The 23234-nt window shown below is 39.9% G+C and overlaps 1 protein-coding gene across 3 annotated transcripts in view; it reads right to left on the bottom strand.

The window, feature by feature from the left end:
* Window positions 1-23234, bottom strand: part of TBCE (tubulin folding cofactor E) — a 52272-nt gene that overhangs the window by 4193 nt on the left and 24845 nt on the right. Inside the window, exons 1-13 of one of the 3 annotated variants that reach the window (XM_054062843.1) lie at window positions 20369-20440; window positions 19808-19941; window positions 17849-17933; window positions 8863-9051; window positions 7724-7812; window positions 6932-7031; window positions 5653-5755; window positions 4313-4389; window positions 3959-4054; window positions 2430-2494; window positions 2275-2339; window positions 1647-1799; window positions 757-910 (exon numbers count right to left, since the gene is read on the bottom strand). In XM_054062843.1, the coding sequence (XP_053918818.1) occupies window positions 757-910; window positions 1647-1799; window positions 2275-2339; window positions 2430-2494; window positions 3959-4054; window positions 4313-4389; window positions 5653-5755; window positions 6932-7031; window positions 7724-7812; window positions 8863-9051; window positions 17849-17933; window positions 19808-19907 (1276 nt within the window). In that variant the 5' untranslated portion in view covers window positions 19908-19941; window positions 20369-20440. Of the gene's footprint in view, window positions 1-756; window positions 911-1646; window positions 1800-2274; window positions 2340-2429; window positions 2495-3958; window positions 4055-4312; window positions 4390-5652; window positions 5756-6931; window positions 7032-7723; window positions 7813-8862; window positions 9052-17848; window positions 17934-19807; window positions 19942-20368; window positions 20441-23234 lie in introns of those variants that run through there. The other 2 variants (XM_054062841.1, XM_054062842.1) reach the window with 2 other exon arrangements.

Below are 23234 nucleotides of genomic sequence, written 5' to 3'. Positions count from 1 at the left end.
TGGATATCAGAAAAAAATTCTTCACAGTAAGAGTCATTGGGTACTGGAACAGGCTGCCCAGGGAGGTGGTCGAGTCGCCTTCCCTGGAGGTGTTTAAGGAACGAGTGGATGAAGTACTTAGGGACATGGTTTAGGGAGTGTTAGGAATGGTTGGACTCGATGATCCAATGGGTCCTTTCCAACCTTGTGATTCTGTGATTCTGTGAAATGAGGAAAGGTAAATCTTACAGAATCATTAGGGTTGGAAAAGACCTCTAAGATGATCAAGTTCAACTGTCAGCCTAACACCACTGTACCTATTAAACCATGTCCCAAAGTACCACGTCTATATGCTTGCTGAACACCCCCAGGGATGGTGACTCCACCGCTTCCTTGGGCAGCCTGTGCCAATGCTTCGCCGCTCTTTCAGTAAAGAAATTTTTCTGAGTACCCAGTCTAAACCTCCCCTTGAGGAGGCAATTTCCTCTCATCCTATCATTCGTTACTTAGGAGCAACGAGGTCTCCCCTTAGCTTCCTCTCCTCCAGACTAAACAATCCCAGTCCCCTCAGCCACTCCTCATAAGACTTGTGCTCCAGACTCTTCCCCAGGGTTGCTTTTCTATGGACACACAACCAGTGCCTCGATGTCTTTCTTGTACTGAGGGTCCCAAAACTGAACACAGTATTTGAGATGCAGCCTCAGCAGCACTGAGTACAGAGGGACAATCCCTTCCCTACACCTGCTGGCCACACCATGTTACTGTACTTGTACTTACCAAGACAAAGTGATGGGTATCTGGGATGGGCAGCAAGAAATTCTTCACTTGGCTTGTTTTTCTGTGGGTCCCAATGTCCACCAGCTGCTAGCCAGTCATTTCCAAAAATTTTGCGATAATCAAGCTCTGCTCCTCTCCTTTCAGCAGGAAGAATCTGTACCGATACAGGAATAGCACATAATATAATTATACAACTTTCCAGAGAAGAAACTCTAATTAATGACATTGATTCCTGCTCTTACTTAGGCATTCAATATGTTTTAATGCTACCAAGAATCCTACAAACCCTGTCTCCAAGTACTGACTGATCCATATAATCGATACATTTTAAAGCTGTTAAGGCTCTTACAACCACTACCTCCATGTACTGACTGATCCATAAATGAAACTCTAAGCGAAGATGTTACTTGATACGATGACGCAAGAATATTTTATGTAGCTATTGAACAGATGTTGCATCTCTTTTTTATGACAAACATTTCCTGAAAGTTTGATTTGGTTTAGTTAATGCTATTTTCCTATTACAGGAGGTAAATGCTTATATTACTGTCACTGAAATAGATTCAACTATGCTGATTTTTCTTTTTTTTTTGGCAAGACTATCGGTCTTTTTAAAAGTCCTGCAACTGCAACATGACTCAGGCACTTGGAAGAAAACACCACCATTTCTCCATCTTGTCCTAGTTCCCACCGAGTCGGCAGCGACCACAGACAGGACCGGGTCTTGTAGACCTACAGATGCCCCATCGACTAGGTGATGGAATAGTTGGCACTTTACTTTTTCTGCACCCAAACCAGTAGTAATCTTAAAAGAAACTGAAAATAGTTCACCAGGCAATGATTTAATGTTTTTTCCGCAGATTCAGGCAATTTGTTGAAATATCACATACCTCACACTTGTTCAAAACCTCCAATTGACTTATCTTGGCAATAATTAGCTGTCTCAGGGTCTCTGGGTTCCTCTCTGTGTCCATTACAGGGTTATTTTTACATTGTAGTGACCGCAAACTTGGCAGTTTGTCAAGCTCATTGATAGATGACCACTGAAATGGAAGGGCAAAGTCTTTTGAGGAAACATAAAACACAAGTCATTTTAGAGCAATACACTGACTTTTCCTGTACTATGACTATGACTGAAACTATTCCTTTGGTCAGGAAAACCAAGTGCTGTCATCCTTTTCATCCAGTTAAAGAAAATCTGCATTATGTTGTATTAAGTAGGAAAAAAACCCAAACAAACGAGGAACTACCCAGCATTTTGGATCATTAGAATCCTCAGAAGGAATGATGAGGTACAGAGGGATACGACTAACTACCATAAACATGTTTAAGTCAGATGTTAAGAAATGTGTTTAATTTTTTAAATTATTCATATGTCTCTGTGTTGATCCAAAGCAAACATTTACATCGGGATCTTATATGCACTATCAAAGAAATATTAAAAAAGAAAATTGCAAGGTACTCTTAAACAAAGATACATGTATTTACAAAACGTGAAACTATCACAATCTAACCTACCTGTGATATTTTATTGTTATCTATTGCAAGGTGTTTTAGTGAAGGAAACATTTTAGTCTTGCATCCTAGGAAAAAGAGTAGATTTACAAGACAACAGTGAAAACTTTAAATAAACAGAATGATAAAGCTGTAAATAAATTACATCTTTTACATACCAGATCCAACATCAGGCAAGTGTATAGAAGATATTCCAGTGTTGCTAAGTATTAGCTGTTCTAATCTGAAATTTAATAGATATGATGATCACTGTCCATGGCACAGAAAGGTTTTTTTAAAGAAATACCACCTCAATTTTTTTTAAACAAATAAACTTCTGCCATAATGCATAGCCACTGATAAAGGAACAGCAGCCTCACCGACAGCACCCAGGTTCAAGCAGAGTGTTCACAGAACAAATTTTTCAGAGAATAAATGCAATAATTTGTCTTTCAAAATGTGTCCTGGATTTAAATTCAAAATTTAAAAATCTCAAAATTATTTCAAATAGCTTGTGGCTATTTAAAATCATGGCTGCTATTTTGGTGTTCAGTGCAAGATAATGATTCCACAAATTAGCAAAATCATAGTATTAGTCCCACAATTTTCCAGTCACTGTAAGTGAAGTGCTTAAGGAGCACACACCTACTTCCCCTGGGTTGTAACCCCAAAGCAAGGAATACTAGCTTAAGCCATAAAGACACTGCTCTTGAGAGTCCAGTAAACCAGAAGAATCTATCTAAAGGGTAGTACCACAGACAGGCTATTGAGAAAGTGGAAATATATTTACCCAACACAGTACTGAATTGTAGGAATTGTACTGTTTTGGGGTTTTGGTTTTGTTTTGGTTTTTTTTTTTTCAGTTTTGAAGCCTGTCTCTGAAGTCTTTGAGCTACCGCAAAAAAGCACTGAAACTTCCAAATGAGAGTGTCTGTGCTGAGGACATGCCACACACTTCAGCCAGCAGAATAACAACAGTAACCTTCCCCATGGTTAATAAGAGCAGATAACAGAGACTGGGAAAGAATTATCACCACACTTTACCTCCCTCCAGCTCCTTTTTGTTTAGCTTTCTTTACAAACAAGTAATATTAAAATAGTAATAATAATAGTAATAATAATAATAATAATAATAATAATAAAAACAAATAAGTAGGCACGGTGTAAAGTGCTCATGGCAACCATCCATCCATCCATCACCAAGTCAGCCTTGGGAGTGATGCCTTCCAACAAACCGCCCAAGGGCTTTCTGCAGGCTCAAGTTCCCCTGAGATGGCTGCACAGCTACCGATGAACCTGCATAACACTGTCATGGTCAGAAAGCTGTTCCTCAGAAACAACTTCCATAGCTCCTTTGCTTTGACACTCCACACAAACTCTACAGTCCTGTAATCTCGAATGAAATTCTGTAGATACTAATATATAAAGAACTGAGTAATGTGATAAATCACTTTCCTTCCATAAATATATAATGAAAACCTAACAACATACAGCTTAAGAATGTGTTAACTATACAATAAAAATACAATTACATTAAAGTAGCTCAATTAAATAATTGTGTTACTCTCCTCAAGAGGGCAAAATGCCTCTATCTCATGATTCCATAAATCTTCCGTGCTACATCAATACTATCATATTTCAGTCAAGAAAGACTATGGAGATGAATATCCACAACAAAGAATTTCCAGCAGATTTGTTTAACAGCTACCTGGGGAGATGTGCTATTAGATGCAGCTGATTTCCATCCAGTAACTGGTTGCCTGAAAGGTCTAACAATTTCAGGGTCTGCAGGACATTATCAGGCCTACCACATTGGAAAAAGAGAAATACAAATGCAGAACATTTAAAGTTATTTGTCAATGAAAATGCTAGTTTTCTAAGTATATAACTGCATGCAAACAATTATGTACATTCATAAATGTTTTGAAGTACGTCATGTAAAGTTTGCACCATTTATTTTACAATTATGTCATAGTGATGTAAACATAACAGGAATGTAACTTTATCTGCTGTACAACTTTGCAGTACATCAGTCACAAATGACTGATGTTACTCATCTTACCTTTCCAAAACTGTGATATTATTAGAAGCGACGTGCAATTCTTCAAGCACTGGCCATGCAGGAGCAAAAAGAAGAACCTAGGAGCAAAACTTCATTTAATATAACAGAAGTTGAGAAAAATTACTCCAGAAAATATACTTTATGCGGATTTCCTCAGAACATGATTAGAGCAAACCATAGCTCCTAAAACCAAAGAAACGGGTCTTTTGGATTGCCTAGCCTTCCCTTTCTTCCAGCTGGCTCTTTCCTGTGTCTGGATCTACCAGCACAGATGACATCAAACGGGTTCTGCACAGTCACAGGACTTACAGTTCTAGCTTGAGACTAGCAGCTGCCCTACCTCAGATTGCGTGACCTAGAAACACTTCATTTTATTCAATAAGGTTGGAGTGATTAGATTTTTGCTATGATGTGGTGAGGAAACGGCAGTATACGCCTGACTGCTATTGGTTCTGAAACTTCTGCTCGTCTCATCAGATCCAATAGACTTTTAAATGTCTTCATTTATCTGAGCTTGAAGGCTTCTCTGTCATGGGACTGTGCCAGCATATGAAATCACTGAAAACCATTAAGTCAGCTCTGATCCTGAAGTTTTCAAGTACTTTAAAGAAAACAAATTAGTTCAAAAAAGGCTACAAAGATGCATCTCACTAAAAAGTTCTTTTACTGATATATTAACAGAAATCTCAGATTTATTTAGATATATGCGTATGCACTGGTTTTGGCTGGGATGGAGTTGATTTTCTTCACAGTAGCTGGCATGGGGCTGTGTTTTGGATTTGTGCTGGAAATAGTGTTGATAATACAGGGATGTTATAGTTATTGCTGAGCAGTGCTTACACAGAGTCAAGGCCTTTTCTGCTTCTCATTCAATTATCAGTACGTGCAAAGAAACTAAGCCAGTCTCCTGCTGCTGCAAAGCCGTGCCAAAACTTTGTACTTTGTGTCACAATGATGTGTGTTCTTTCCATTTGCTTTTGTTCTATTACATGCATAAAAATACAGATAAACCTTTAGTAACCACAAGGCAACAAAAGTTTTCATTCACACAAACCTTTGGGACATGAAGTTACATTATACTCCAACTGTTTTATCTTGACTTGGTAATTTGAAATTATAGATGAAGTTAAATGTTTCTTATTAGACTCCCCTGCCAATTATAACTTCTTAGATTAGGCAGGAGCTACACTATTTACTATGTAACTAACACAGTTAGGCCACAGCACCTTTTCTAAGGATGATTAAGTTCCAATACAATACTAGAAAGCGTAAGTGTTTATTGTGCTTTCCTTGCCTTAAAAACCTAACTACAAAAAAACAAAACCAGGAGAGGTTATTACCTCTGTCCACGTTATCTCAGTTTTATTAAGTGCCAGAATCCTCAATTTTGAAAATACACCGGATACAGAAGTTGACGTAGATGGAAATCTCATTTTGTTTTCACTGTGTAAAAGGAATAATTATTAGCATAGTGAATAATTGCTTTTATTTAAGTCACTAATTTGGAATTACAAATACACACAAAAAAATAAAATGTCACTGACAAGGTGTCACATATTTTAAAATATTATAAAATATCCTTCTAGTTATATTCAAATCTACTCTTTCCCTACATGCGGGTTTACAAAACCAGAAAGCAGAAAGCTACTGCTGAACCTAGCTAAAAACTATTAAGTGAGATTTTTAAGTGACAAGGACGTGTCACTAGTGCTTTCACAGCCAGGCTGCGAACTCCTGCAGCAGGTGCCACGTCATGGTCTCGCTTTCTTCCGAGGGGCCCATCTGCCAGTGCAGACCCAACGCTCTGCCAGTGCCATGCAGACCTACGCACAAGTATCCAACGAGTCTCACCTGCTTCACATGCACACAGCAAATCTGGCTGTATCTGCTCTGAAGCTGGCCTCCTTGCTGCAAACCAGGCTCACTTCACACATGCAATGTGGATGCCTACACATCTTAAGTCAGTTCTGCCATGGGGCAAACTAAGCTTTAAATCAAGAGAATTAATTGTTTTGGATGTCACAGAAGTGCATATGGGAAACTCATGACACTGTAAATTTAAGTATCTATAGTCCCTGTTTTCTCATTTCTGTATCAGTACTCTGAGTAGCTTTTCTTTTTTACCTTCAGTCTAATGGCTTAACAGAGTTTACAGCACCCTGTAAAAATCCAGAATGCATTTTAATCCAGCCTCCACAGCCAACAGACCAATTTGCATAAAGATGATGAAATACGCTTTGTAGAACACACTGTCAAATGCCTACATTCCTGGAAATGTTTAATGGCTGAAATCTGTATTTTTTTCAGACAACTGTGTTTTCTATAATTTACAAAACTCCAGGAAACATCCATCTGTCCCAAGCACTTCTCCAGAATTTAGTTTTACACAGATGCTAAACACCTAGGGTGTTTAGGGATGTCTCACAACTACAGCACACAGGCGAGTTGTTTAAGGACAAGATCAAGGAACAAAAAAAAGTACTTAAAAACTTAGCTCTCATTAAAATAATTATTGAGAGACACAGTTACCTCTAGAAAACTGACCCCATATCTAAAGGAGCCGCTTCTTTTCCGCCTCTACCCAAAAAGGAACAGAAACCCAAATATAAATATTTATACCTGATATCAAGCGTTTCCAGATTCTGAACTTGAGAAGCAATAGCCGTTACTGTCTCCCAAGATGAGATTAGATTTTTTGATAGATTTATATATCTGATATCTGAAATTTCACATTAAGAAAAAGAAACTTCTCAAGTCTGAACTTCTGTTCCCAGAAATTAGAAATAGGATTTTGTTTTGAACCAAATAAAGAGAAAGATGTTACATTTGTTCGGGCTAAGAGATACAATTGCTCAGTTACAGCAAATTTTATTTTGTTTTGTGGTATAGAAATGGCTCATAGTTTTATAAAAGAGCTTAAGTTTACAAACCCTGAAGTGGATCAATTTCTGTATTGACAAGAACTCTTACTAGCCCTTATAAATGAACAGAAGATATCTGATTTCTGTAATATCACTACAACACACAGTATATTGAATACATTATTTATTACATATTGGAAACCTCTGCTGCTTACAGAACATATTAGTTGTGGTTTTATGGCATTACCTATTCTAGACTTAAATTTAAAAAAAAAAAAAACCATTGCTAGACATTTCTGAAACTGCAGTCACAGTATCAACCTATAGTAATATTTATCTTTTTACCCACAATTTGCATTCCCTCTAAAAAATCGTAGGCATCTACTTTTTAAATCTGTAAATACTGCATTAAGCTTCTAAATAGAAACTACAGCTTTAAACATTTTTTTTTAAATAAAAGCATAGAAATACCATTCATTGAAGAAAATATTTGAAATGTTAAAATATATACTTGATTTGCGATGTCACGCAACATAGCAAAAAAGGATACTAGCACATGTTCCACTGATTTCCTCTTTCAGACCAGCATGGCTCACTGCACGCTCACGCACTGAGATATCTACCAGTTGGTTCAGTCTGCTAAATGAGAAAGAACATTCTGTTAAGCAATCTTCAAACAGGAACGGGTGCATTATATAAATACCTGGTTGTTACAATTAAATAATATCCTTTTCACACATATGGTGAATTAGCAGTGTGCAGATCACTACACTGTAGTGTCTTACTCAAAACCAGACACGTTGCTTATACTTTTTACCTTTACGTTGCTACTACAAAATAGATCTGGTTGAACGACAACTCGCACTCCCCAAAAAACTCATCCAACTGAAAAAAAAAAAGTGATTAACCAGACAAAATATAGCCATGCAAATTGGAATTTAATTAGAGGTTCCAAGTTAAACAGGTTTCTTGTAATACTTCTTGCAAGACATTCCAAGTTATTTTGGCATTCTTTATGTCACTTATCAAAAAAATCAAAACCAAAAACAACCCAAAAAGACTGCTTAGTATGTTCTGGGAGACAAAGGAAGATTAGTGGTGGAATATCAGCTCAGAAGGAAACTGCCACCTACTTAACTCAGTATGTCTCTACTGCTGGAGGTCAGTAAAGCTGCAATCTACATATCATTAATTTACTTCCTTTCTTAACCTTCCAGACAAATGAACATGAACTGACAGTACAGTGCTTTTCTGCCTTCCTTCTCTTAGTTACAAAGTTTTTACTGACGAAAGTAAACAAAGATGAAACGATACTGTACAGTCCTATGAAAACATTAAAACACACCTATTTAAAAAATACCATGCACATGTATAATGATTGCCACTACTATGACAATTTATCTCACCCATTCCTCCCCAAATATCATCACCTCCTACTTCATGTAATCAAAATTAGGATTACGAGCACTCAAACATGACATAATTCCAGATTCTATCAGTACAACAGGTTAATCAGGTAGCCACAATAGGAAGATTTCTCGTCTTTTCCACCATTATGCAGGTTGGCTTACTTTTAGAGATATGACACTATTATTTGCAAGGCAGCCAGCTTCTTTTCCTTACAGTTGAACTGCTAGTGACTAATCAATCGTTAAGAGTGTATCTTACATTTTCATATATTACACTTACCTTTGTCGTTTTGCAAGAGAATCCATGCCAACAAATTCCACAGTCTTTCCAGATACCGTTACATCCTCTGTCCCGTGTTGAACATCTTCTTGCTCATTATTGAATCCATACCGATCTCTTACTGCAGTAAGAAAATCTACTCCAAAATTTGCCTTGTTTGGCCGAATAAAAGATCCTCCTTTTGGATGCCTACAAGAGAGCAGCCAGGAAAAGGTGAAATATGAAAAGTTATCGTGACAAGTCTTAAAAGTATGAACTATTACTTTTTTAAAAAATACCAGCAACCAAAGCAGTCAAGAGGCAATTCTACAGGCTAATTTTAGACATCACTGTTCCCACTTAGTGAGACCAGGTGGACTTACCAAAGTATCTTTGACAGTATTTCACCCCAAGAGCTCACATTGCGAGATTCCACTAGAACCAAAGCACCAGATCTCCAAATGTACTTACACGTCAGAATTACAGTGTCAGTGCCATTATCAAAAATAACTGCTCTGTTGTTTCCAAACTCATTATGAACTCAGTTTTTCCAGAAAATTAAGTTTTTACCTATGGATAGACACAGAATTACCTAAATCATACAACAAATCTATCTGGAGCCTTACCACAGTGTAAGGCCCCTATAAACACTCAGGACAGTCATTGTCTTATTATATTTGACTTGACTAATTCACTTGTAATTCTAAGAGAATGTAGCCTTGTCCTTCCACTCACACAAATGACATAAGATGCAAATTGTACCAGCTGGAACTTTATTTATATAGACTCAAACTTTTAAAAATATCAATACTAACTTGGTAAGAATTTTGAAACTGAATATTCAACAGAATTAGTCAGTTAATGTATGTTCTATGTAGTCAAATGAATTTTCTTAGTTTTGATTTGGCACCAAAAGAACTTGATTGTATGACAATTTCTTGCCATGCAATTGTTTTGACAATTTCTATCAAACTTAGGAAAGAAACACAGTATCTGGGAAAAAATGGCAGAGACAAGTTGTGGAAAAGTTATCACAGAGTAGATGAAGGATCTGATAGGATGATTAGCCAGAACACAGCAGGAAGGAAATTGGTAGTTATGATCGCCTGTCTTCTGTCTGCCTTCCAGCTGAGAATAGTACAGGCTTCAGTTGGAAAGTACCCAGGAAGAAGAAAACATTCATGTAAATAAAACTCCTCTTTTCAAAACAGCATGTAAACATCAAGTGGCTAATTAGCAAACCATAATACGAGCCACCAATGCTACAAAGTTCAAAATTCTATCAAAAAACCAGTACCTAGAGACCCTGAATCCTTTGGACCTATTACGAGTAGATGGAATAGCTTCGGCACCATATATTCACATTTTTCTTAAAGAATCAGTGCTGCAAATTGCCTGTGCCAGTTTCAACTATCAACATTTCTAATACTTATCTAAGCATTGTCATATCCTAAAGAAGGATCTGGGTAGAAACTAGATATTTATTTTTAAAAAAATTTCAGTCTATTTTTGTAGTGACTATGTTTACAGTACAATGATTACAAAAGAAGCCGAGAGAAATGAATACTCTTAGAAAATGTAAATCCAGTGTGTACTTTCACGTTTGATAAGCATTTTCAACTGTCTACTTTTTTAAACCAGTAGTAACCTTCTCTTAAGTCTTTTTTTCCCATTCCTTTGAAGGTTTTCATAGTGTGCAAACATCTGGCTAGTTTAGATGATAAATTTCCTCAAATGCAAAAACTACGTCAATCTTTCTTAACATCACTTCTTAAAACAGTAAATTACATTTTCACTATCTTAACTATAACATCTCTTATCCACAAAGTATACCACTTTTGCATTTAATTAAGTCAAACAGCTTCACAGATGGCAGATGGTGCAGGATTCCATTTGGGGCTCTGGAAAGAAAACCTGAACTCTTGCCTATCTGTAACTCACCCCAGGTCCCACTCCTAGGTCCATTTCTGTCCTCTAGTCACCACTTCTATTGGTATCTTCTCCTCTACTGTCTTTGCAGGAGCCAGTTTTATCAATAGGAAAAAAGGCAAAGGAAACTAGCTACCTTGTCATTTGAAGCTACCGGAAAAGTATGGTGCATTTCTCTCTCAAGACCCCTCTAGTAGTATTTCGATCATAGCAAGATCATAAGGTTTCTCTCTCCTGTTCCAATCCCTTCCGAGAACCATGCATGCTACCTTATCTGTTGTATACGCAAATCCACTCCACAGCCTAAGTTTCTTTTTCAGTTCCGTTATAAGAATTTGACCTGCTTTTTCAAGAACCATCACAGAGAAGGCAGAAAAGGAGACTGCGATAGGAACCTATTTTCAGGCAAAATGATTCTGTGTTCAAGGAGAGAGGTCACTTACCGGTAACTCATTTTCCCTAAAATTTGCTGCCTGTATTAATTTTTACACTAAGGAATATAAACTGTACAAGCAGTATGAACATATCAAACATACAGCACCTGGACTCATGAAAAATTACATGTATTAGCAATCAGTTTTCATAAATGGGCACTAAACAGATAAATCCTAATCCAAAGAGTCATCCAGCATGACTATCATTAGATGGAAGACCCTGCGGACTACACATCAACTTGACTTAAGCTGAACATTCAGAAGTATGAGAACAGGGATTTTGCTCCCCTGTGCGTAAAATGTCCTGCAGCCAGGACAATATACCATGCAGAAATGAAGTGGTAGAAGATGTCCCAATTTCCTTTAGGAGAAAATTTGGAATATGTCCAAATGGGGCTCTGACAACCTGCTGGCTCTGGCTAATACTAACACTTCTTACTGACTTAAAAAACACAGAGGCTGACTCCAACCTCAGAAGACACCTTGAAGGACACTTCCTATTCATGATTCAGTAGCCTGAAGCCCATCTGCGGACATACCTAGGGCCCCTGAAAGATATTCATTAAAATTTAGATTAGCTATCAGCAGAGTTAACCATTTCCCTGAACAAAGAGAAAATTTGGCATCATTCTTCTTTGCTAATGTAAAACAAAGTGGAGCCACTGCTCATCATTACAGATATGTGATGGCTCTTCATATGCTAGAGAAGTGTCACACACATACATTTCTCGGTACATGAAGAATAATTCAGTAACACATAAACTGTGTTCTGCCAACAGTGACACACTTGAGCTGTCTGGATGCAGAAGCAAGCTTCTTAGCCAAGGAGAGATCTCAGCTTTATCAGCCTAGATAGTAAAGGTGCATGGAAGGGCTTCATTGCCCATTACTGGCCGTTTGCAATGATTAACTCAAGGCAATTATTGTCATGACTGGGGCACACACACTACAAACCTCATAAGGTGTCATAAAACACAGCCAGTTAAATCCACATGTCTTATCTAGATAGGCTCTTAACAGACCTCTTCATTTTAGGTGAATTTGCTCTACAGACCAGACTTCTTTTAGAAGAATCTATGCACTAAAGTAAAGAAAATCCCTCAAGTTTTAGAACAGCCTGTGGCAGCTGTGGCACCAAACGCTTGTAAGTGACACCTAACACTAATCTGCTATGGTATATCAAATTCCTGACTGCACAGCAGAAGCCTTGCAAACATCAGCAAGTACTTCAAGTTCTTGCAAGTTTACCTTAGTCAAATTGACATGAAAGCTGAGTCTGAACTCTCACAAAATAAGGAGAGAGAGACATCTGCAGTTCCAGATACTTAGAGTTCTGCTGGTGCACAGGACATATTTGAACTGTGATTAGGGACAACAGTTTTCTTTCAACACAATTTGATTGACAGCAGAGAGCAGAAGTCTCTGATGAGTACAGTGACACAGTGAAAAAAATCAGAACTTCCTAACTGAGACCTTCCGAGGCTAAAAGGAATCTTGCATTCACCCCTCACTAAATGGCAATCACTTTTTCCTCATGGACACTAAAATGATATTGACGTCTTCCTGTATTTGAAGAGTTTGTTTGCACCCTAGACAGATTTTTTGGAGGTGAATCTCTCATCCTTGATGGAGAGAGAGTCTAATTTAAATCTTCCTTCGAGCATGAACATAAATTCCATGCAAGCAGTAACATCTGGTCACAACTGCTGCCTGCAAATTAAAAACCATGTCCATACATAACTTATAAAACTCACTCAAGAAGGAAAAATTGAAAACATGTAGTGCCTTTGCCAAGAACACTTGGCATTTCAGGACTACACATATATACAAAAGTAAAAGTTTCCACTTAATAACATTGGGGGGGAGGCAGGGCGTGGAATCTGAGAAGCAATTTTAACTCCGTCAGGCTGAAAACATGACAGAAACAAGCTTTACTACCCTCCATTTCTCTGGCTTGTCGTGAAAGTCAAACCTGGGGAAACTGATTACAATTCAACACGGTCAATACTTCTAGTAACATAATCTGCTGAAATATCAGGATTCCTCTGGAAAGTGATCTGGGAAGAACAAATCAGGGGGGACGTGTTCCTTTCACTTATGACTCAAAGTACTCTATGTGATACACCAGAATGTTACTCCCATTTTATGACATAAGCAGAGAAGTATGTCATCTACTGCTTGGGAATCCACACATCTCACACAACAAAATGAGAAAGATAAAAACAGCTGCTAAAACAGAAACACTTCTGTAAACACTATGTGTGAAAGGAATATTCAAAACTGACTGAGAGAAGGGTTAAGAAGGAAGATCCATCTGCCAGATTAAACGGGGGCAGCAGGGGGAGAACTTCATTTAATGGGAAGCATAAAAGAAGCTTGAACATGTTCAACCATGGGGAGAGAATCACAGAATCACAGAATCACAAGGTTGGAAAGGACGCATTGGATCATCGAGTCCAACCATTCCTAACACTCCCTAAACCATGTCCCTAAGCACTTCATCCACCCGTTCCTTAAACACCTCCAGGGAAGGTGACTCGACCACCTCCCTGGGCAGCCTGTTCCAGTACCCAATGACTCTTACTGTGAAGAATTTTTTTCTGATATCCAACCTGAACCTCCCCTGACGGAGCTTCAGGCCATTCCCTCTTGTCCTGTCCAAATAGAAGAATAGAAGATACCAGTGCAGCAGTGAAAGCCTGGTCTGAAGCCATCAAAAGTGACCCCACCAGCAGCACATCTCTCCCTGGGCCACAAAAAGCTGCTTCACGGTCAGATGCTGAGGTGAGCCTGTGCCCAGCATGGACAGACATTGTGGGGAGCAACATATACACCCCACATCTCAGTGTCCACATAGTAACCTCGGGGCTGCAGGGACACAGAAGCTGGAGGATTCACGTCACCCGCAGGAGGTGTGTGTGCTTGTAATCCACACCTCCCAGCGGAGCATATTCATATAACTGTGTGAATGGGTCTGTGGGACAAAAACCTATTTGAAAACATACTGGTGTTTCAAAAGTGGTGTATAAGTTTTAACAATATTTTAAGGCTTGATTACTCCTCATTTCTCTTGAAGGACTGTAGAACACAGTTTATTTTAACTACATGATACACTACTGAAACTGACAGGCAAAATAATAGCTTCCTCAGTTACTAGGAAAAAAAAAATCACAAAAATGCCAGTAGAGCATGCATTGCCATTTCCAGCTAATCCAGAGTTGATGAATGCACTCATGATGCCAGCAAATTTAGAAGTACGGCTGTTTTGTTCTTTGGTTCTCATAGCCTTAAGAAGTTTAATTAGCATCACATAATATATGACCCAGATAAATGTACTGCCATGAAACAAAAGGTTAGGTCATAGTTCCAAAAAACTTCCTACAAAGACCACACAGAGCTGTAAGCAGGCCCACCAATTTACCCAAATAAGGACAACAAAGAACCACCTCTAGTAATATGAATGTCAAAATCACTTTGATTTTTCCTCTTATGATTTCACTTTGAAATGTTGCTCTGAATGATATATTTTTTAAAAAAACTTTCATTGAAAATTACCTCAAGAAGGCTTAAAAGAAAAATGTCCTTTCACAGCATCTGTCGACAGTACAAGGTGCTCCTGCCACTGCTTCTATTTTTCAGAGTTCAGGGAGTGAGCAAAGTAGGATATATATATATATATATTTATATAAATACATATAGAAATTCCATTTATTTTTATGTATGCACACATATTATATAAACAAATGCAATTTTGCCCTCCGCCCCTCTAACAGTGGTAGTAGTAAAGAGGTGACATTTTAGGTGGTGGCGTTTTTTAGCATCTTTTTAATTAAATAAGGCAACCATTTTTTACTTAAGTTTGCCTACATCTTCACAATTGGTACATGAACTACGAACTAGTATGTACACAGAACGTTATGTCTGCGAGTCATGGTTGAGTACTAGAACTATTATTTATTCTCTTAGGCTCCAGAAGGAATTTATCTGATTGGATCAAAGCAGAGTACAAAGAACAGGTATTGTAAGAACAACATGTTTAAAGATCACTACATTTAGATTTGTTAGGGGTATATGCAGCTCCACTCAGAAAGTTGATACTTACAACAAGAACCAAGATCACTATCTGAGATCTCAATGCTGGAAATGCAAGTGTCTATACAGACATATATAAATATTATACACACACAAATGTAGAGCACTCAAGTTTCTAAAAAACATCCACAATGTTTTCAATTACTCCTTCTGTCCAGAGAGATTCAGAATGGTCAGCTGACTTACTTAAAAGTTACTTTTAGTATTTCTCCTACAGCAGAATATAACTAGCTTCAACTTGGAAACTGCTTCAACTAAATTCAAAGCACTTAAGCAACTCCTGCTAATACATTCATTCAAAAGGCAGGGTTGCTCCAAGACCATAATTTCCAATTCTTGAGCTAAGAAAAATCCGACAATGTTGAATTTTTTTTCTTGCATTGTGTACTTATCCTCCTTAAGCCTTGCTTTGTTATTACTATTATTAGATACAAGGGAAAAAATATGCAGTCCTCACAGGTGTGCAGGTTTTTAATGTATTTTTCTAAAGAAAAGACTTTGGTTTATCTTCTTATTTTCTGATAACAAGGTCTCTAGGGCTTTCACCTTGCACAATTGTAGCAGTTAAGATGACAGTCTAAGAATTCTCATTTGCACTACTGAATGTAATCTATCCCTTCCCTGTTTATGCCTGTTTGGCTACAGGTAAGAGACAGTAATCCCAGAAAATATTTCAAAATAGATACTTCTAAAATTTGAATTAATAGATAAATTCTTCTGCCAATTCAGTTTAAGACCAAATGGCTCTATTTGCTGACTTGAGAACGACTTTGATCTGAACTGATAATGAAGTACATACTTTAACAAGCCCTGAACTGCTGTCAGCTCTCAACACAAATACAACAGCCTCCCTTGCTACCTTGGCGCATTCGATTTGTCTCCAAAAGACCCTTCGGCAGATACAAAATTAGAGCTACTTTCCCCAAAATACAGAAATAATAACTTTTTTCTCGCTTTTTTTCTTTTCTTCTATGTGACACTTTACAGCAACAGTTCGAAGCCCTTTCCATATCATATTCTTACATTCAGATAGGAGAAAGTGACAAGACTCATCTACTCATAAAAATGGAAATGATCACACTTTTCACAAGCTGCTCAAAGGTTAGCAAACACATGCACTGTTATAACATGTTTTTAATTATTCTTTTGGAGGAAATTCTCATAAATTTTCTCAGTACAATCATCCATTGAGAGCAAAATGAAGTGCATGTGAAAACACACCAGGTCTGGCTCTGGAAAAATCTTTGACCCATGACTACCTAAAGCTACTGAGACTCTGAAAAACTGTCACTACTGCTTTTCTTGTTCTTTCACACCTCTCCAGTCATTGGCTATTAGCCAACGTCAGAGGGACGAAACTAAGCAAGACACATTTTTGGACTGACTTAATCCAGATATTCTTACAACTTTCATTTACATGCAAGTTGAATAAAAGATTATTTGCTTATCCTCTCATCAATGGCTTTAACTTTTTCAAGATAATTAACATCAGGAATTAATTTTGGAGAAAAGTCTTCTTACATTTTCCCACAAACCAAAACAAAAACACATCCAAATGCAAGACCACAGAAAACTTTTCATTTTTTTTCCTTGGTTTGTCACTTCCTTTCATATTTTCAAGTGCCTTCTATTAATTCTGTGTTCTCATTGTCACAGGATTTGACTTAGATTGATTTCAGTTGAATAAGCACTTGAACAGTTAGGAACAAACTGTAATCAAACCATCCTTTTACAGTATTAGCAGCCTTGGAAAGTTGGAAGTGGGAAAAGACCTAAAAATCTCCCACTTCTATTACATTGACACAAGACTGGCTGTGATCCAGTGGTCAAAACAAATATTCATGTAACACCACATCCTTTCTCAAAAAGCTGGCAATAGAAAGAGGTTGGGAAAAATACGACAACAGGACAAGTATTTTAATTGTATGGCTATAGAATACTCTCTTATCCTTCACCACTTTAATGCTGGTGGCCCTTAGTATTTAGGATCATTATTGATGACTTTTCTTCGGCTAGTTTGTCCAGTTCACCCACTGTGGTTTGCGTGTATTAAATGCAAATTAATATACTTAACAATTCCTCCGTGATAAAAACATAATCCAAAATCATTATCAGGAACTTGGCATTTTCCCGTAATAAGATATACATGAGTCATCCTAAATCCAAATCTAAACTATATTTGAGACAGTTAACACAGACCAATACTTCAGAATTACCTAAGGAAGGCAGGTAAGACGTACTGGTTTCTTTACTAAAGTAGAAGGTCTAAACCTAGTAAAGGCAATATTAATAACATCCAAAAGTCACATTGTATTACATACCTCTGAAAGCGTAATTTGTATTTTCTAATTATTTACCATATTCTAACCCCTGTAACTGGATTAATAACAACACGACAACCTTTATGGCCTAGTCACAGCATTCAGATTTATTATATTTTTAACATCAGCCAAATGATAAAAAACCAGTTTGCCTAAAAAGCTGCAAAAGAGCATTTTCCCATGACCATCTTGCCAGCACACATGAGATGGTAGCACTGTGAGACAACTCACCTGCACTTAAAATATTGTGTTCCTTCATAGGTACCATCATGCTTTCCTCTCTGAGGATCATCCCATTCCACACCAAGCCAAATTCCTGAAAAATATGGCAAATACACTTTCAAATTTATGGCATCATAGCCACAAAACCCATGGTTGGAAGGAACTTCTGAAGTTCATGTAGCCTAACCTTTTTTCTCAAAGCAGGAGATTATCACCAGCACTAAAACAAATCAGCTAGGTAAGCCTTTACCTAGCCAATCTTGGAAATCTCCAAGGACAGAAAGATTCCAATTGATCTAGGCAGCTTCTTCCATTACTTGCATTACTTCTGTAGAGAAAAAGATTTTCATACTGTCCAATTTGAACCTTTCCAGCCACAATTTGTGGCCATTGTCCCTTACTATATAATCTAATACTAGTAAGAAGAATATGGCTCTGTCGCTTGGAAAACATTTGTAAAATGGCTGCAGGTAGTTACTAGATGTCATTTAATCAGCTCTTCACCACACTTACCAAGCCCATATCCCTAAACCTTTCTTCACAATGCATGTATGTGGTCTATGCCCTTGACAACCTTGGCGGCCATCCACTGGGTCCTCTCAAGTTTATTCATACCCCTCTTGAATTGGGATGGTCCCAAACCAGGAACATTATTCCACGTACAACCTTATCAAGAACCGCTGCCCCCAGAGGAGGATAACAGCTTCCTTTAATTTGTTGGCCATGTTCATAGTTCTAAGGTAACCCAAGTACAACACACATCTTGCTTGTGACGACAGCTCACTGTTGGCTCATATTCATGACAACATTCACCTTAACTCCCAAGTCCTCTACATCAGATTCCGTAGGTTGCTAGTGCTTCCTGGTCTGCATGGATTCACAGGTTTATTTCGTGCTAGAGGTGGTAGATCGTTCTTGAATCTCTTAGACCTAAACCTAACGCTCATAAAGCTTGCTCTGGACTGCAATTCTACCTTTTGTCACATCAGGGTGAACGTTGTTCATTATCTGAGATGTTAATGAATATCTTCAGCAATACAGACCCCAGCACTGATTTACATAGCACTCCGTTATTACCAGATATGAAGTTATTGATTACCACTTTTTCACTTGACAGATCTGCAGACTTTCAATCCACTCAACTGTCCATTCATCTGACTTGTATTTCCCCTGCTTCCAAATAAGATTCTTTGCAGAGACACTTAACAGACTCCCTGAAGTCAAGAAATATTACACCCCTTTTTCTCCCTTTGTCCACATTCGCAGTCGTATCATCACAGAGGATAATTAGGTTTGCCCAGCACAACTTCTTTTCCATTACAAGTATCAAGTAATCCCAACTACCACCTTGTCCTTCATAGGTTTGGAAAAGGGAGGGAACATGCTGCACGATCTTTCACGGAACTGAAGTAAGGCTGGTGAGTCTACAGTTCCCTGGTCATCCTTCCTGCCTCTTCTAGAACTATATGCAAGGCTAGTCTTCTTCCAGGAATCAGGAATCTCCCCATCAATTTTTCAAACATGACACATAGTGCTCTTACAATCAGACTAGTCAGATCTTTTAGCAAACTGGGCTGAGCCTTATTTGCCACCTTGCCGCCATTAAAATATGTTATGAAAGGAGCACCCAGCCTGTTGATCTGCTGCTGCTGCCAGTGTCTCTCTTTCCCACTCTGCAAGTACATAGAGACCAGGGAACAAACTGTTCATGAAACCTAATGGAAAAAGGAAGGCAGTAAGATCTTTCTGCTGTAAGAAAAAAAGTAACCAATTTCCAACAAAAGTAATTCTCGCACTCCTTTTGACAACTCTGATTTCTCAAAAATGCCAACAACTTATCTAGATTAGAGATTACCATATTTATAAAACAGCAATGAGCAAAAGACAACTCTTTAATTAAGAAGAACATAATTAGAATTGTGGAAACACCCATGCAACATAAAGGCTATTTACTATCATGATGTTTACCTGCTGTAGGAGGAACGCTGCCAACATAGCGTACGGTCGCATAATATGTGCCACACAGGACTCTCCGACCCACTGCATCAGGCGGCACCATGGCAGTCATCCCGGGAATACCTAACTCTGGGCCACTCAAACACCTGTGGAGACAGAACAGATACCCTTAACGCACACACACAAACACACACACAGACAGACAGACAGACACAGACACACGTCCTCACAGACATGCACACACTCAGAGACATGCACACACAGAGAGACACAGGCACACAGCCACAGTCACACACCTGTACACACCCCCTGACACAGACACACACACACGGTCACACACACACACGGTCACACACAGCCACAGTCTCACACACAAACAGACAGTCACTCACATATACACACACACACACCCCCGACACAGACACACACCGACACACAGACACACACACACCCCCCCCCCCCCCGACACAGCCACCCACCGACACACAGACACACACATAGTCACACACACGTCCCCGCGTTGTTTCCCCTCACACCCGGCTGCCCCTGCAAAGCACGAGCCTCCCCCACTACCGAGACGCGCCCGGGTCTCCACGCAGGCCTCCCCGGCCCCTCTTCCGCCCTGCGCGGACTGACAACCATAGCCCCGCCCCCTCCGGCCCATCGGCCCCTCCAATTGGCCCCGAGCCCCCCAGCACCGCCCTAGCTTGGCTGCTATTGGACCACCCCGTCTTCGACCGGGCTCCAGGCACCGCCTCCACGCGCAATTCAAGCGGGGCGCCGCTGCAGAGCATCCTGGATAGTGTAGTTTGACGAGCCGGCCACCCGCGCACATCCCTCCTCCTTGGACTACAACTCCCAGCATGCCTTGTGCCGAGAGGCGGGCGCTCTCACTGGGCGGGCGGAGCCGCTGTGCCGGGTGTTACCGGAGGGGCCACCGCCTGCTCGGAGCGCGGCGCCAGCGGCCGGGCGGTGCCGGGCATCCATGCAAGGGCGATGGGGCCGGGGAAGGCCCCTCCCAGCAAGGAGACTGCTGACGCGTTGATGTTTGGAGCAGCGCGTGGTGGACACGCCATCACCGCCTGATGCTGAGCGAGATGTTGTTGGAACAGATTGGGCACGTGGCTGATTAGTAATTAAAAGAAAGCAGTGGATTCAGCGTCGAGGAGGATGGGTTCACAGGACCTGGTCCCGTCAGGCTACGCTGGCCGGGTCTCTTTGGGATTAGACCACTGGTTTGTGATATAGAATCACAGAATGGTTTGGGTCGGAAGGGGCCTTAAAGATCTCCAGGGATGGGGCAGCCACAGCTTCCCTGGGCAACCTGTGCCAGTGCCTCACCACTCTCACCGTGAAGAAATTCCTCCTTATGACTAGTCTAAATCTGCCTCTCTCCAGTTCATACCCATTGCCCCTAGTCCTATCACTACAAGCCTTTGTAAAATGTCCCCCCCAGCTTTCTGTAGCCCCTTCAGGAAGTTCACTATAAGGTCTCCTTAGAGCCTTCTCTTCTCCAGGCTGAACAACTCCAACTGTCTCAGCCTGTCCTCATGTGGGAGGTGCTCCAGCCCTCTGATCATCTTTGTAGCCTTCCTCTGCACTTCTTCCAACAGCTCCATATCCTTCTTATGCTGGGGATTCCAGAACTGGACACAATACTCCAGATGAGGTCTCACAAGAGCAAAGCAGAGGGGCAGAGTCACCTTCCTCGACCTACTGGTCATGCTTCTTTTGATGCGGCCCAGGATACAGTTGGCATCTGGGCTGCGAGTGCACGTTGCCGGCTCATGTCGAGCTTCTCATCAATGAGCACCCCCAAGTCCTTCTCCACAGCTCCCAGTCACATTATCCCCCATTCTGCATTGAAAACATGGATTGCCCTGACCCAGGTGCAGGACCTTGCACTTGGCGTTGTTGAAGCTCATGAGGTTTGCACATTCCCACTTCTCTAGCTTGTCCTGGTCCCTCTGCATGACATCCCATCTTTCTGGTGTGGCAACTGCACCACTCAGCTTGGTATCATCCAACATTTAGAAGCAAGCAAGCAACATGCATTTTTCTGCCTGAATACAAGTTGTGTGTTGAACAAAGGCAGGGAGGCCACATGTAAATGCTGGAGCACTCTCCCAGGAGACAGCAACTGAGAATATGGGCACCTCAGTGAGCAGCAACAAATCCCTGAGCATCACGTGGCCAGGGGAACTTGCGTGCTGCTTGGTTTCACATAAGCAAGCACACAGTACCCAGAAAGTGCCTTATCTCAGCATCTGGCACTGCTACATTTGCTGATGTACTTAGACCCATAGAATCATTTGGTTGGTAAAGACTTTTGAGTACCTGTCCACTATGAAATCATATCCCTGAGCATCCCTTCTAACCATCTTCTACATGTCTCCAGGGATGGTGACTCAACCACCTCCCTTGGGCAGCCTCTGCCATTGCCTGAGAACTCTTCCAGTGAAGAAAGTTTTCCTGATGTGTAATCTGATCCTTCCCTGGTGCAACTTGAGGCCATTTATTTCACAACATCCACTATTTAAGAAAAACATCAATTAACTGGAAGATCTAGAGAAGAGTCATAACAATTAGAGAACACAGCTTATAAAAAAATCAAGATGCCCAATGTGTGTAGATTAACAGCAAAAGCTAAAAGACTTAACCGTATTCTTTAAGCAGCCATTGCTGGCGACAGAAACTTAGTAAGTGCTCTTCAGTTCCATAGACAGGAGTGACAAGATCTAATAGCTTTCACACAGATCTAGGGTTAGAAAACCAAAGTATCCTAGTTAACATTTTCCTCATTTGTTCATCTCTGATGTGCTTCATATTTCAAAATCTCATAACAACTTAATTCAAACAATATCAGAGAAACAACAGCGATCAGAAGCAATCAAGAAGCTATTTCAGTGCTGTGCCTCTGCTACTTCTACGCTAAATAACACTCCCTTAGCAGGCAGCATATTAGTGCTCTTGGCTCTAATGCTGTGATATTGATTACAGAAATCAAATACATGTATTTGGCAACACTAGTATATTCCAATCAAAGTAATATGGAAAAATACATACATTCTTCGGCACACTGATGGCTTGTACCTTCAAGGAACAGGCTTTGAGGGCATGCTTTGCTGCCTGGTATAAAGCAGCTACTACCACAATGGGGCATTCCTTTGTTCTTTTACCTCAGACTTTTTTTCCCCAAAGGTAACGTCTTCTCAAGCCAACTAATGTATTTGGAAAAAAACTCATACCCTAGTCCTTCGTCTCTGGTGGTGTTGCTGTCTCATCTGGGTTCCTAAGCCCATTTGTCTCCTGCAGAGGGCACCCCTCCAACAACCTGTTCCAGTTTTGAACCATGCTGAAGCTACATTTGCGGTACAACTATGAGAGCAGGAACAATGGCAGCAAGCCCTCTTGCTCTCCTTTTCAGACTCATTCACTG

Source organism: Cuculus canorus, chromosome 3, assembly GCF_017976375.1.
Source record: "Cuculus canorus isolate bCucCan1 chromosome 3, bCucCan1.pri, whole genome shotgun sequence".
Lineage (NCBI taxonomy): Eukaryota > Metazoa > Chordata > Aves > Cuculiformes > Cuculidae > Cuculus > Cuculus canorus.
The sequence above is the reverse complement of the archived record's forward strand: the minus strand, read 5'-3'. Positions and strand labels throughout refer to the sequence as shown.